General features: G+C 44.6%; 1 protein-coding gene across 3 annotated transcripts in view; it reads right to left on the bottom strand.

Annotated features, from left to right (window-relative positions):
- Window positions 1-4866: 4866 nt before the first annotated feature.
- Window positions 4867-13554, bottom strand: part of OCLN (occludin) — a 49207-nt gene continuing 40519 nt past the window's right edge. For all 3 annotated transcript variants that reach the window (XM_058557657.1, XM_058557582.1, XM_058557513.1), the window contains exons 6-9: window positions 12154-12369; window positions 10157-10328; window positions 7350-7391; window positions 4867-5881 (exon numbers count right to left, since the gene is read on the bottom strand). In XM_058557657.1, coding sequence (XP_058413640.1) covers window positions 5780-5881; window positions 7350-7391; window positions 10157-10328; window positions 12154-12369 — 532 coding nt within the window. In that variant the 3' untranslated portion in view covers window positions 4867-5779. The remainder of the gene's footprint in view (window positions 5882-7349; window positions 7392-10156; window positions 10329-12153; window positions 12370-13554) is intronic.

Raw genomic sequence — 13554 nt, 5'->3', positions numbered from 1 at the left:
CAGGGGGGAGGGCCTGGGGGAGGAGGGGCAGGAAAGAGGAAGGGCAGGGGGAGGAAGGAGTAGGAAAGAGGAAGGGCAGGGAGAGGAAGGAGCAGGGAGAGGAAGGGCAGGAAAGAGGAAGGGCAGGGGAGAGGAAGGGCAGGGGAGAGGAGGGCAGGGGGGAGGGCCTGGGGGAGGAGGGGCAGGAAACAGGAAGGGCAGGGGGAGGAAAGGCAGGAAAGAGGAAGGGTCCCCCCGGGAGGAAGGGCAGGAATGAGGAAGGGCAGGGGAGAGGAGGGCAGGGGGGAGGGCCCAGGGGAGGAGGGGCAGGAAAGAGGAAGAAGGGGGAGGAAGGGCAGGGGAGAGGAGGGCAGGGGGAGGAGGGGCAGGAAAGAGGAAGGGCAGGGGGAGGAAGGAGCAGGGGGAGGAGGGGCAGGAAAGAGGAAGGGCAGGGAGAAGAAGGGCAGGAAAGAGGAAGGGCAGGGGAAGGAGGGGCAGGAAAGAGGAAGGGCAGGGAGAGGAAGGAGCAGGGAGAGGAAGGGCAGGGGGAGGAAGGGCCCTGGGGCAGGAAGGGCAGGGAGCATTAGCAGCCGCTGGCCGCCCCACTTCCCCACGTCTCGTGCTGTCCTCCGCTGCCTGTCTTGCTTGTTGGCACCGAAGGGTCCCGTGCGTGCTGCCCCTCAGAATCACAAACCAGCCGTCGTGCACAGCGGTGGAAAGAACAGACCTGGAATTAAAATTGGGCTCTGCACCTCAAGCGAGTCGCAGCCCGAGTCTGATCCACAAGACGGGTCGTGACCGGCCCTGCGGGGCTTGCACATGACCCAGTGCAGCTCCAGAACCAGCCCTGCCCCCCCCCCCCCAGAAGACGCGGCCTTCCTCAGTTGGGGTGTCGTCTGTAAGAGGGAGCGGAGGGGAGAGGAGCGTCGCTCCCGTCGTCTTCGTCCTTGCCTCCCACTCATGGGTGACTCCTTTACAGACTCACACCCGGACTCCACACTTGCTTCTTTCCCTTCCACAAACTCCACACTTGCTTTCCCTTTCTTCTGTTCTGATTGGCCATCCTCCGAGAGGGGTGCATTCCTGTGGGACAGCCACAACACCAAGTCCCAAGTTTCTTGCTAATGTTTACTCTCAATCAGTCTGGGAAAAAAAAATTTTTAATGGAAAACCAGGAAAAGGACAGAGGACTCTCTAGTAAATTTAAATTAAGGCGTATTTGTGGAGAGGAGGCTAAATCATTCAAGCTTTTCCCAACTGTCAAGTTTACTTTCCACTGTGTAGATTTTAGTCGTAGACGGTGAGTCAGCTAGGAATGGCACTAAGGCAAAACAAAATAGGCGCAAACCCGTGGTGATCCCTTCCACAATGGTGACTGACACGATGTTCTCATTGTGCAGAAAGGGGTGGAGTAAAGGAGTGATCTCCCCTGGCTGGGTGTTCCAGCTTGTAAACTAAGGGACAACTACAACGAAGGGAACGACCTGTTCTCTGCCCCGGGGGTGGCTGACAGTCTACGGAGGGAGGGATTCATGAGCAGCTCAGCCAGTGGAGCTAGGCGGAAGTTCAAAAGGTGTGCAACTGCCAAGACTGGGGGAGGCCAGCCTGCCTACTCCAGTACCTTCAGATGGAACCTAAATCATTTGAGACTCACTGAAAACCTCCAGAATTGCTTAAAACCATATCTAATAATCCTTATTTTGATATGTAAATACTATCTTTTAAAGCATTCGTTCATAGTCTGTGAATACTCACAATGCCAAGCCTAATGCAGTCATCTGTCCAGAATTCAGAAGAATTAACACCCTACAGCTTCACCCGGCACAGACCAAGCATATGGGGATTGGGACGAATCGTATACTTTTAAAATACACTTTGCTTTTGAAAACTTGTTTAAAGTTTCACCTTCCAGCTTTGGGAATTAGGTGTAACTAGCCATATTTATTATTTACTTTCTGACAAGGACTGTTTTCAAAGTCACACATTAACTACCTTCATAACAACTATGAGATTAGGTACAAATATCTCTGGCAAACAAGCCAACTGAGGGACAGGAAGGCGAAGTAATTTGGCCAAGGTCACACAGCAAGTAACTGCTGGAGGGCAAAGCACGAATAGGACAACATACACAGGGAAGAGCAAGCAGGTCCGGGGGCAAGAACTAGACATTTTTTAGGACACACATTTTGTTGCAGTCATACACACACACGAAATCATGATTACGCATCCATGTTCTTTTTCTAACTCCAAAGAGGCATTATTTTAACTGTTTTCTAAAAACTACCCAACTTACTTGGGGATTTTTATTCATGAAAACTATTCCCATTAGAAGAGATGTTACCAATATGAAACGCAGGAGGAGGCATATTGACAAGAGATTCTCACATACTGAGGTATATGGGGTAACTATTCAGGTTCAAAACTGATTCGGCTTGAACTAAAAAGCCTGACTTATGGCCTGTCAAACATACATTGTGCATCTGCTTAACCATTAAAGAATGCACTCTCTTAAGAATGCAAGCTTCCCCTCCTACGCCCTATTGGTAACGCCAACACCCTATTGGTGACGCCCAGATTAGGCCCTCTCCAGACATCACGTCACGTTGGCCTGCTAATTTGCAACTGAATACCTTTTGAAATTATGATGAAAATGTATTCTGGGTGTGTTAATGTATGTTCTTTGTTCTAAAAAGATAAAAGACTCTACTGAAAACTGTGCTACTCCAGAATGCTTTCTATGGCCTTCCCAGGTTATTATAATCCTCACTCTGGCCCACCCTACTTCTCTTATCTCCAGAATGGTTATTGGTTATTTTGCATCGACAATGTAGTCCTTTGCTAGTTTTCTGTCCTTTCACACAAGAGTTCTCATGGTGAGTGTGCTAGAACCACAAGCTGCTGGGAGACGGAGTTTGGATTCTGATTCCTCCAGCTGAGCCTTTAACAACATCCAGATGAGACACTTCCAGACCCAGTGCTGCAGCAGGGGGAATGTGTGTGTGTGAGGAACTCCACACACAACTGAAACTAAGGCCCCAGGAGCCGTGATTAAAGGACTAACCCCTCTTTACACAGGCATCTCCAGTCAGGTCTTCACCGATACTTCAGATAGTTCATATGAAGCATTTTGTGTAATCAAAAGTACTTAAAATGCACTCAAAATTAAAATAGGATATTTTATTAACATTAATCAGAGCAATCCCACCCATTAAGGTATTAACCAAGTCAACCTAGAATGGAGTATAGAATCTAATATTCCAACAGACAGAATTTAAGCCAGATTCCAATCCTAGCTTAGTCACTTGCTGGTATGACAATGGACCAGTTAATCTATCAAATCATTGGTTTCCTTATCTGTAAGATAAGAATGAGAAATGGTTACATGTAAAGAGACTGTTTTAAGGATCAAATGATATTTTTTGTGTGTGTGTATACAATGGAACTTTTACTATAAATAGTAATAGACAAATTTATTTCAAAAAATACAAAGTATATATGACAAAACTAATACCTGTTATTTCTGGGTGGTGGGTACATGTATGTTTACAGTTTTCCATATTTAAATTTTTCAAAATAGAGAAATAAAAAATATGGATCTTATCTACTTTTAATACAGAATCACACATGTAAAGGGACTCACTTTATGCAGAGAACCTTTATCAGATGGACCACATGCTTCCACAAAATCTTTGGAACAATGGTTTATAGCAGAAAGCAGAATGTAGACATAATAATCACAGGTCAGAGATGAAAGAGACCTCTGAAATCTAATCTAAACCTCTTATTTTTCAGACTAGAAAACTACCTGAGTGTCTTGTCAAAGTTACATACAGCTAGTTAATGCCAACCCCAACAGAAACACTCTGATCCTGGCTCCTGAAGTGGCCTTTAGTGTAAGTACCACATTCGAAAAATGATTTTATTTCAAAGTCCGATTTTATGGCACAATTTTACAACACAAACTCGTGCTATTTGATGTTTGCATCCGCTGGATTGTTTTGTTTGTCAGAAGACTGTCAAGCTTGCCTTCGCAAACTAAGTACACTGGCTTCTAGGAACAAAGAGTTCATACGTCAACACACATAAAAGTCAGTCAAGGGCCAGCCCAGTGGCATAGTGGTTAAGTTCTCGCGCTTGGCTTCAGCGGCCTGAGGTCCACGGGTTCGGATCCTGGGCTCGGACTCATGCACCACTCATCAAACCACGCTGTGGTGACGTCCCATATACAAAATAGAGGAGGATGGGCACAGATGTAGCTCAGTGACAATCTTCCTCACACACACACACACAAATCAGTTAAGTTGCACAAGAGTCCTTACCATTTGGTGTGAATTCAAAAGGTATGAAAAGCATAAACTATTCATTATCTTTTGTAGTGTGTATAGCACATGGAAATTAAGAATTTCTTCAATTTGAAAAAATGAATCAATGTTATAATGGAAACATTTGAAAAATGTTCCAAATGTATCTTTGGAAAATGATTCAGACTTGTATATAAAAACTATATACATAAATGCTGAATTGCATAACAGTGATTAACTTAAAGAGTGTTCTTCAAAAATTTTCAGATAAAGAGCTCTAAACTGGGGGATAATCACATCAACTTGGCTACAGGCCACATGCCCGATGTTATCAGCTAATTTTACTTAACTAATGAAAATCTGAATTAAAAAAAAAGTGCTGAGACTGAAGGGCACCATTTGAAGTACTTTGGTGTTTCGTGGTATTTCGTTCCATTTCCAGACCCATCGGCCTTCTTATAGCCAAAGGGCCGGGAATCTGGCAGCCAGCACAGCACCCAGAATGGTTGAGAACAGCAACAGACACAACTGCTGAGTGTAGTTTCCACAGCTTACTATGAACAGCACTAATGACGTCAAACAGGTATATTATAGGAAGAAAAAACCAGGTTTAATGCCATATAAAATATGTACAGAACTTGAACATTCTTGTGAGATATAGTTCAAGTCACAGTTGAATTATAAATGTAATCAGATACTCTCATACAATGAAAAAGCCTAGTTGGTTAAGAAAAAAATGCACGTAAACCATAAAAGATGAGAAAGTATTTAAAAATACACAAAATTCTAACAGTAGGTTTAAATTTTGATTTAAAAAGTAAATATATATTTACAATCTTTAAATTTCACAATTTGTTACTTTTACATGATCTTTTCCCAGGATAACACAAAACAACAAAAAGCTCTTTTAACCATTTATACACAGAAAAAAATCAATAGGGAGGTTGATAGAATACAGTGTTGTAGTAGCTAAAATACGGAAGGCCAGGGTCTTATGAGTGGGGTCACGGAACAGACTTGACCCAAACTGGCATGCTGGCCGACCAGCAGTTTCAGTTCAGAAACTTCATTGCAGGGCTGTCTCCTTATCTAACAGGAATGATTATAAATAACAGTTATCAGAAAGGAGGAGGCAGGGGGATTAAATGAGATCATCCATGAGAACTAAGGAGCACTAGGGATGAAGACGTGACCGCCCAGGGCATGAATTTCACAGCACAGTTCACTCCAGGACCTTCCTCAAAGGGTTAAAAACCTCCAACAACAGTTAGCTCTTAATACAAGAACCAGTGTTTACAGCATAAAATCCTTAATTGGAGTGTTCAGCCCAGGTGGTTATCAAAAGCTATTTACAAATGCTTCAATACTGATGATATTAAAGCTACCAAACTCTAATGATCCAAAGGTCTGGCCTCCTGGTCACAGTACAGAGTCACCTGCCTCTGACAGCACTGCAGATGCCTGCTGAGTCTCAGTCTTGCACAGTGTGGCATCTCCTCCTAGGTCTTCCGTCTGTCATAATCCCCAACCATCTTCTTGATGTGTGACAATTTGCTCTTCAACTGCTTGCAGTAATTCCTCTTCCTTGTGTAATCTGCAGACTAGAAAGGAAAAGAAATGAACCAGGTAAATTTAACAAAATAAAACCAGTTATGTGTTAGCTTCTGGGAAGGCAGAGGTGAACAGAAAAAGGGGAATATTAGTCATACGGAATTGTTGGGGGTGTTATGTGGAGTAAAACAGGTGGCAGGATCTCTAACCACATGGGCAGCTGATTCACTTTGCTCAATCAGATCTTCTAACGTGGGTTTTACAAAGGATACATTCATTGCTAATGATTTGCAAAGTCACCAAGAAAACTTATTGGCCTTTCTGCAAATACATCATCTAAAAAAAATCAGTAAAACAAGAAACTGGTGATATGCGTTGACCTGGGAAAGGGAACTGGGTGAATGGGGACGGGACAGGAAATGTTACTATACGTCCTTTTAAACTCTTGCTTTTAAAATCATGATGTTTTGCAATTTAAAACAATTCAATATAAAATCTTTTAAAAACAAAAAATGTTTTAAGTCCATAAAGACTGACGATGCCAGGGGCCCGCCCTATGGCGTAGCGGTTCAGTGAGCGCTCCGCTGCTGGTGGCCCAGGTTTGGATCCCAGGCGCACACCGAGGTACCTCTTGGCAGGCCATGCTGTGGTGGCGTCACACATAAAGTGGAGGAAGATGGGCACAGATGTTAGCCCAGGGCCAGTCTTCCTCAGCAAAAAGAGGAGGATTGGCATGGATGTTAGCTCAGAGCTGATCTTCCTCACACACACAAAAAAAGACTGATGATGCCAAGTATTGGCAAGGACAAGGAGCAACAAGAACCTACACTGCCTGGTGGGAAGCAAACCACAAACCAGGAAAGCTGTCTGAGGGCACCAACCCAAGGCTGGATGCACATGTGCCTGGTGACCCTGCAACTTCACTCCTAAGTGTAAACCTAACAGACATGTACACGGGCGCACAGACACCCACAAACATGAACCACAGCTACATGTCAAGACACGAACGGATCTCACAAACATAATACTAAGCAAAAGAAACCACACTCTAAACACACTCTGCAGGACTCCATTGATATCAAGTTCAGAGGAGGCACAACTACTCGATGATGTCGGAACCAAGGACGTCAGAACTCAGGCACCTCTGGGTGAGTGTGAAAATGGAACGGAGTGCAAGGGCAACCAGGACATGGGCTCTCAGTCTGCGCGCCCGCAAAGGTGTGTGGCTACTCTGTGGACGTTTACCAAGCTGTACACTTAGGATCTGTCCACTTTTCTGTATCTACGTTTCAACTTAGGAAAAAAAAAGGAAAAAAAAAATCAGTATTGGTTGTAGCTGCAAACAACTGAAATAAAGGTTCCAACTTCTCAGTTACAGTTCTCATCTTGCAGTTTAGGGCCTTCTGTCTATAATCAGCACATGTGTGACAAGGTGTTCGTAGTCATTCTAAAGTGTAAAGGAAAAACATGTAACTAGAAAAGTTCCTCCTAAAAGAGTCTTACAGTCCAAATACTTACTCCTTTTACTTGCTTCAGTCTGTTGTATTCATCAGCAGCAGCCTGTTAATGAGAACAAAGGAATATGTTTAGTGGAGCCTTTTCTCTTTCAAAAATAACATTCCTGATGTTATATTTTGGAGCTAAAAATGCCAGCTTATGACAAAAATACAAGGAATTAAAAAAAAGAAGTCTTATTTTTGTTTTTTGTGAGGAAGATCAGCCCTGAGCTAACATCCGATGCCAATCCTCCTCTTTTTTTGCTGAGGAAGATTGGTCCTGGGCTAACATTCGTGCCCATCTTCCTCTACTTTATATGGGACGCCGCTACAGCATGGCTTGACAAGCGGTGCCTGCCTGGGATCCAAACCTGCGAATCCCAGGCCGCCGAAGTGGAACACGTGCCCTTAACCGCTGTACCACGAGGCCGGCCCCCCCAAAAAAGAAGTCTTAAAGCTCTTAACACTGCTATGGTCAGCAGGAGGGCCTTAAGGAATCCAGTAAAAAGACACTGATGGCGTTAAGACGTTTCTCACGTTCTATTCACACAGGCCTGTACCTGCTGTTCTGCTCTCCCCGGGCCAGCTCACGTGCCTGCTCACACCACAGAGGTCTTGTCAAGCACAGCCCTGACCAGGTTGTGTCTCATTAGAAAACCGGTCTGAGCTCCCCATTAACTTCTCTACTAATCTAGTCTCCTACCCTTGCCAGTCTCAGTGCCCGTCATTTGCAATCCTTTAAGAAACGAAGCATGCTGATGCTTCCAGGTTTCTATCACGTTCTCCTTATGGAGAACTCGTGCACTCATCCCCCTCCTGTCTGGAGAATTCATAGTGGTCACCTCGTGATCTCCCAGTGGAGCCTGCCCTACACTCTCCAGGCCCTCAGCGGACTTCATTCCTTTGGGGGACAAGTTCAAGGACACAAGAACGATCAATAAAATGCAGATCACCTCAATTAAAAATGGCAAAAGGTATTTAATAAAATGAATATGAAGTGATGAAAAAAGTTTCATTACTAATATCTAAGACACAAGGCAGTAATTTTTCAGGCACAAAATGTTAGTGAGATGTGGGTCAAACAAGCCCTCCAGAGCATGACCAGCAGGAATGCAGTTGGCATAATCTTTCCAGAGGGCAGCTTTGCAACAAAAGTTTAAATGTACATAACGTCTGACTCAGATAGTTCACATTCTGGAATTTGTTCTGGCACGATAAGCAGACAGGGCACAAAGATGGAGAGGTTCACAGTGTGTTACTGGGGGAGGTGCGTGTGTGTGGCGGAGAGACATACCTCAGAGTCACCCTCTATGAAAGGAACTTGAAGTAAATTACGGTGCAACCATAGAAATGAAAATTCTGTAGCTATTTTTTAACACATAAAAATATTTTTTCAGTGAGTAGATCTTTGTTATTGACATGAATCGAAACCATAAACTACTGTTGAGTAAAAAAGCAGGATATAAGAAGTACCAGAAAGTACTGAAAAAGAAACTCCCCCACAATGATGGGGGTGCGACACAGGAGGCAACTGAAGCAGTTCCCAATGGTCAACACTGTGACAATTCGAGCAACAAAATAAAGCAGCCTCAGATTATAACCCACAGTATAAAACAGATATCCATGAGTCCATACTGACGTCCAAGATTGACTAAATAAATAAATACACGGCAGGAAGTGACAGGTTTCCCATGCAGAAGAATTCCAAACCATCTGTGCAGGTCCACTGCCTTTAAAGAGCTGGAGCATAACTCCCCACCCCTAAGTGTCATCCATGCATCCTGACCTCCTTCCAAAGAGTGCAGCATGGAAAGAGGAGTTAAACATAAGAGAGAAGGGGCTGGCCTGGTGGCATAGTGGTTAAGCTCACGCACTCTGCTTCAGTGGCCCAGGGATCACAGTTTCAGATCCCGGGTGTGGACCTACACACTGCTCATCAAGCCATGCTGTGGTGGCGTCCCATATAAAGTAGAGGAAGAGGGGCACAGATGCTAGCCCAGGGCTAATCTTCCTCACCAAAAAAATAAATAATAAAATAAAATAAAAGAGTAACTTTACCTGGACAAACACTACCTCAGCAGGTGATGAAGGAAAAAAAACCACAAACTACTATTGAATAAAAAAGCAGGAAGGATAAAAGTAAAACATATGATTCCGTGTGGAAGACTCAGTGTGTCCAGGCACACACCTACATGGAGGCGACAGCTTAACAACTAATATTTTGGTGACAACTGAATGGTGGAATTTAAGGAAATTTACTTTTCTGTATGCAATTCTGTACTGTTTGATTTTTTTTTTTTTTGTGAGGAAGATCGGCCCTGAGCTAACATCTGCCAATCCTCCTCTTTTTGCTGAGGAAGACTGGCCCTGGGCTAACATCCATGCCCATCTTCCTCCACTTTATATGGGACGCCGCCACAGCATGGCTCGACAAGCGGTGCATCGGTGCGTGCCCAGGATCTGAACTGGCGAACTCTGGGCTGCCACAGCGGAGCGCGCGCACTTAACTGCTCGCGCCACTAGGCTGGCCCCTGTTTGAATTTTTTACAGAAAGAATGAACTGTGTTTATAAATAGAACAAGTAATATAGCTATTTTCTTTTAAATAGGAAGGGACGTATGTACATAGACTATTGCTTTGTAATTTTTAATTACATTAGTACACTCTTCAGTTTGGAAAGATGTTCATCCAAGACTCGATTTCAATTATCCTTCAACGAAATTAAGTCTGATAATTACCAGCAAATTTGTACCAACATTAGTATAAAGGATACTGTATCTCCATTGAGTAGAATTACACGTAACCTATAATCATCAGGTTTGAACTTACCATGTACTCGGTGCTTTCTTCTCTATAGTCATCCAGTTCTTTATCCAGACGAGAGAGCTCTCTGTTGATCTCGTCGAGTTCTGCTTGTAAGCTCTTGTACTCCTGCAGGCAAGTGTCAAAACTTCTCTTGTAGAGTTGTCTTTGTTGATCTGAAGTGATAGGTGGATATTCCCTAAAAATTGAGCAGAAAATGACTACTTATATATCCCTAGCAGACATAAAATCCAGTGTTTCTTCCTCAAAGATAACAAAGCTGGTGGGAAGTGAAAATGACATTCTCCTGTCTTCTTTCTGTTGCTTTTACACCGCACAGGTAGGTGCAGTGCAAACAAATTCTCTTAAGAACGATTACATTTAATACATCACTGCTCATGTTTTTACAAAAACTATGCCTCCATAATTTTTAGAAATAAAGTTGAAAATCATTTATGAAACTTAAGGTTCAAGTCATAGGAACTCGTTTACTCTGAATATACAACACCACATGGTAATGGAATACTTATGTTTAAAGTCTTAAAACTGGAATTCTGGACACAAAGCGTGTTTTCGTCACTGCAGTGGCAGAGCAGCTGAGTGGCGGCTGGCTTTTCTGCTACCACCTACAGTTTTCAGACTGTTTGGGGTATTTGTTTTTGGTCTTTGTCTTGTTTTTTCTAAATGGACACAGCTATTTTCATTCCTTTGATTATAATGGTAGATATTAAAATGCATGTGTATAAAAATGCATGCTCATTGTAAAAATAATCTGGCAACGCATTAAACTATGAAGAACCCCTGAAATTCTAACTTGTATCTCTCAATATACCAGCTTATTCTTTACATATGAGGGTGATGCTATTAAGCCATAATCCTCTGAGGAAATACTCTGAATTGTTTCACAGGACTAAGGAACTTCACAGCAATACGGAATTCCAAATTTTATTTTATTTTTTAAAAAATTTTATTTATTTATTTTTTTCCCCCAAAGCCCCAGTAGATAGTTGTACATCATAGTTGCACATCCTTCCAGTTGCTGTATGTGGGACGCGGCCTCAGCATGGCCAGAGAAACGGTGCGTCGGTGCACGCCCAGGATCCGAACCCGGGCCGCCAGCAGCGGAGCGTGCGCACTTAACCACTAAGCCACGGGGCCGGCCCCGGAATTCCAAATTTTAGATCTAAGTCAGACTAATACCTTCATTTTACTGAGGGGAAAAAATTAAGTGATTTGCTCAAAAGGCAAACGAAAACTCAGGATTCCTAAAAGTTTTCATTTAAATGTTCCATGATACAAGTTAGGCAAATATTTTACAGATAGATGGCTGAACTAGAAAAAACTCTTCGGGGAGAAGGGGAAGATGAGGGGAACCACCAGCGAGCAGGGACTTCAAGATACAAGTATCGCACCCCCTCCCACCTTCTTGAGAAGCAATGTTCTGATGAACCCCCATTCACACCGCAAATGTCTGAGCTGTGTCCTGGCCCTCAGAAGACGTGTGCAGAGGAGGCCGAACATCAAACACGAGTACGGTGATGGCCATGGAGCCACAGAACCACCACCGGGGCCAGAACATGGACTGTTAACTTGGTTGTTTACAACACCATTTGCCGAAGTCCTTTGTATTAAACTTTAAAAAGAATCTCGGGTCTTATCGTGAAAGCTTAATGTTCAAGTAAATGCCCAAGGAAAGCCACAGCCCTGCTCTGGGGATTTTATCATCAGTGAACAAAGCTCCTCTACACTTGCATCTTCGACTGCTGGTAAAGTAAGAGCTCTGGTGAGGTTTATCAGCCATTGTGGGGACAGTGGATATGTTTTTAAGACGTGGTTACAGCCAAACATATCCCTTCACGTCACCCTTTATTACGAAAGCACACTAAGGAAAAAACTAACAGAAACTGTCTCCAGTCCTGGTTGGCAAAGAATGAAGCCACCCTCCCAGCTCAGGAGCAACCCCCCCGCCTGGCTGGCCACCCTGATCACCAGGCGCGGGGTCCCGGCAGGCGGGGCGGGACTACCTGACCCAGTCCTCCTCCAGCTCGTCGCATGACTCGCCGCCCGTTGTGTAGTCCGTTTCGTAGTGGTCCTGCTCTGGCCTCTTTGGCCGCCCGGCTCTGCCCTTCGTGGGCGCCCTCTTGGAGGGAGTCTCGAAGTTACTGCTGCTGCTGTAACGAGGCTGCCTGACGTCGTCCACAGCTGAAGTCACCGGAAGCTCCTGAACCACTTCGGGCACCCTAATAAAAACAGAGACCATCTGTCAGTGACCACTGGGGACACTACAGCCCGGGGCCGGAGCAACGTGAGCACGGGGACACCGACGCAGAGGGGCAGAGGGGCAGTCACCGAGCAGGTCACAGGCTCGACCCGGAGCAGATCTGGTTTCCCGAGTTCAGTTCAGCACCAGCTCAGAGCCTCTGACACAGTAAGGGTGATACTGGCCCTGATATCAGTTCCCCTCCATTAAACCCAGCATATATGGGGTTAAAACCAAAGGTACTCGTCCTCTTTCCCTGCTTCTCTAAGTTACATTCATGTAACTTAACGTGTAGATATTAGTATTTTTTGTATCCCTGAACTTCACTGGGCAGATAGAAGTTACTAATTGTTAAAAGCCTAGGTGGCCTCAAGCTGGGCTCACACTGATGTTTTGGCTAACTACCAGTTCTTGAGGTTTGTTACAGGGAAACTGATATCAAGAAACTAAAGCTTCTCAGACCTCAACTCCGTGGCTTCCTGGATCCACCATCCACCACAGAGACAAAGACAGCTGAAGGACACCCACCTGCATTCCCTTATCTGCCATCTGCCAGCAGCCTCACAAGGCCAAAGGCGGGCTGGTGGGAAAGCGCCGACCAGCAAGGCCACAGGCTCCCCCTCTCTACCAGCAGCCACATTCCTCCTCACAACTTTTAAAACCCCTTTGCCTCCCAACTTTCGGGGAGACGGGACAAATTCGAGAGCTGTCGTCTCCTGGCTGACGTCACCCAAAATAAAAACTCTTTCCTTGCCATAAGCCTGGCGTTCTAATTTTATTTGGCCCCTCTTGTGTGGCGGGTAAAGAACCTGGGTATGTATCCGGTAACAAGGGGAGTCCACGTGTGAGCCTTCCAAGTAACAAGGACCTAACATCTCACTGTCGGAAGTGCTGGCTGATCTGAAAGAGGTGTTACCGGCCCTGTGCCAGGGACTTTCTCCACAGGGTGTCAGGACACAAGGACCACGAGTCTTTCCCACAGGTTCTTCCAGTCCCGCGGAATGCTGAGCGGTGAGGAGGAATGCACACACATACCTACCTTTGGAAGCTGACCCTCACAGATAAGCTCTCTGTAATACTAATTTTAGACTCCTACATAGCAATTCTCTTTTCTTTTCAAGATTCTCTTGATTCTTTCTTTTCTTGCAAAACTAAAAAAACAAAA

Source organism: Diceros bicornis, chromosome 1 (assembly GCF_020826845.1).
Source record: "Diceros bicornis minor isolate mBicDic1 chromosome 1, mDicBic1.mat.cur, whole genome shotgun sequence".
NCBI classification, from domain to species: Eukaryota; Metazoa; Chordata; class Mammalia; order Perissodactyla; family Rhinocerotidae; genus Diceros; species Diceros bicornis.
The sequence above is the reverse complement of the archived record's forward strand: the minus strand, read 5'-3'. Positions and strand labels throughout refer to the sequence as shown.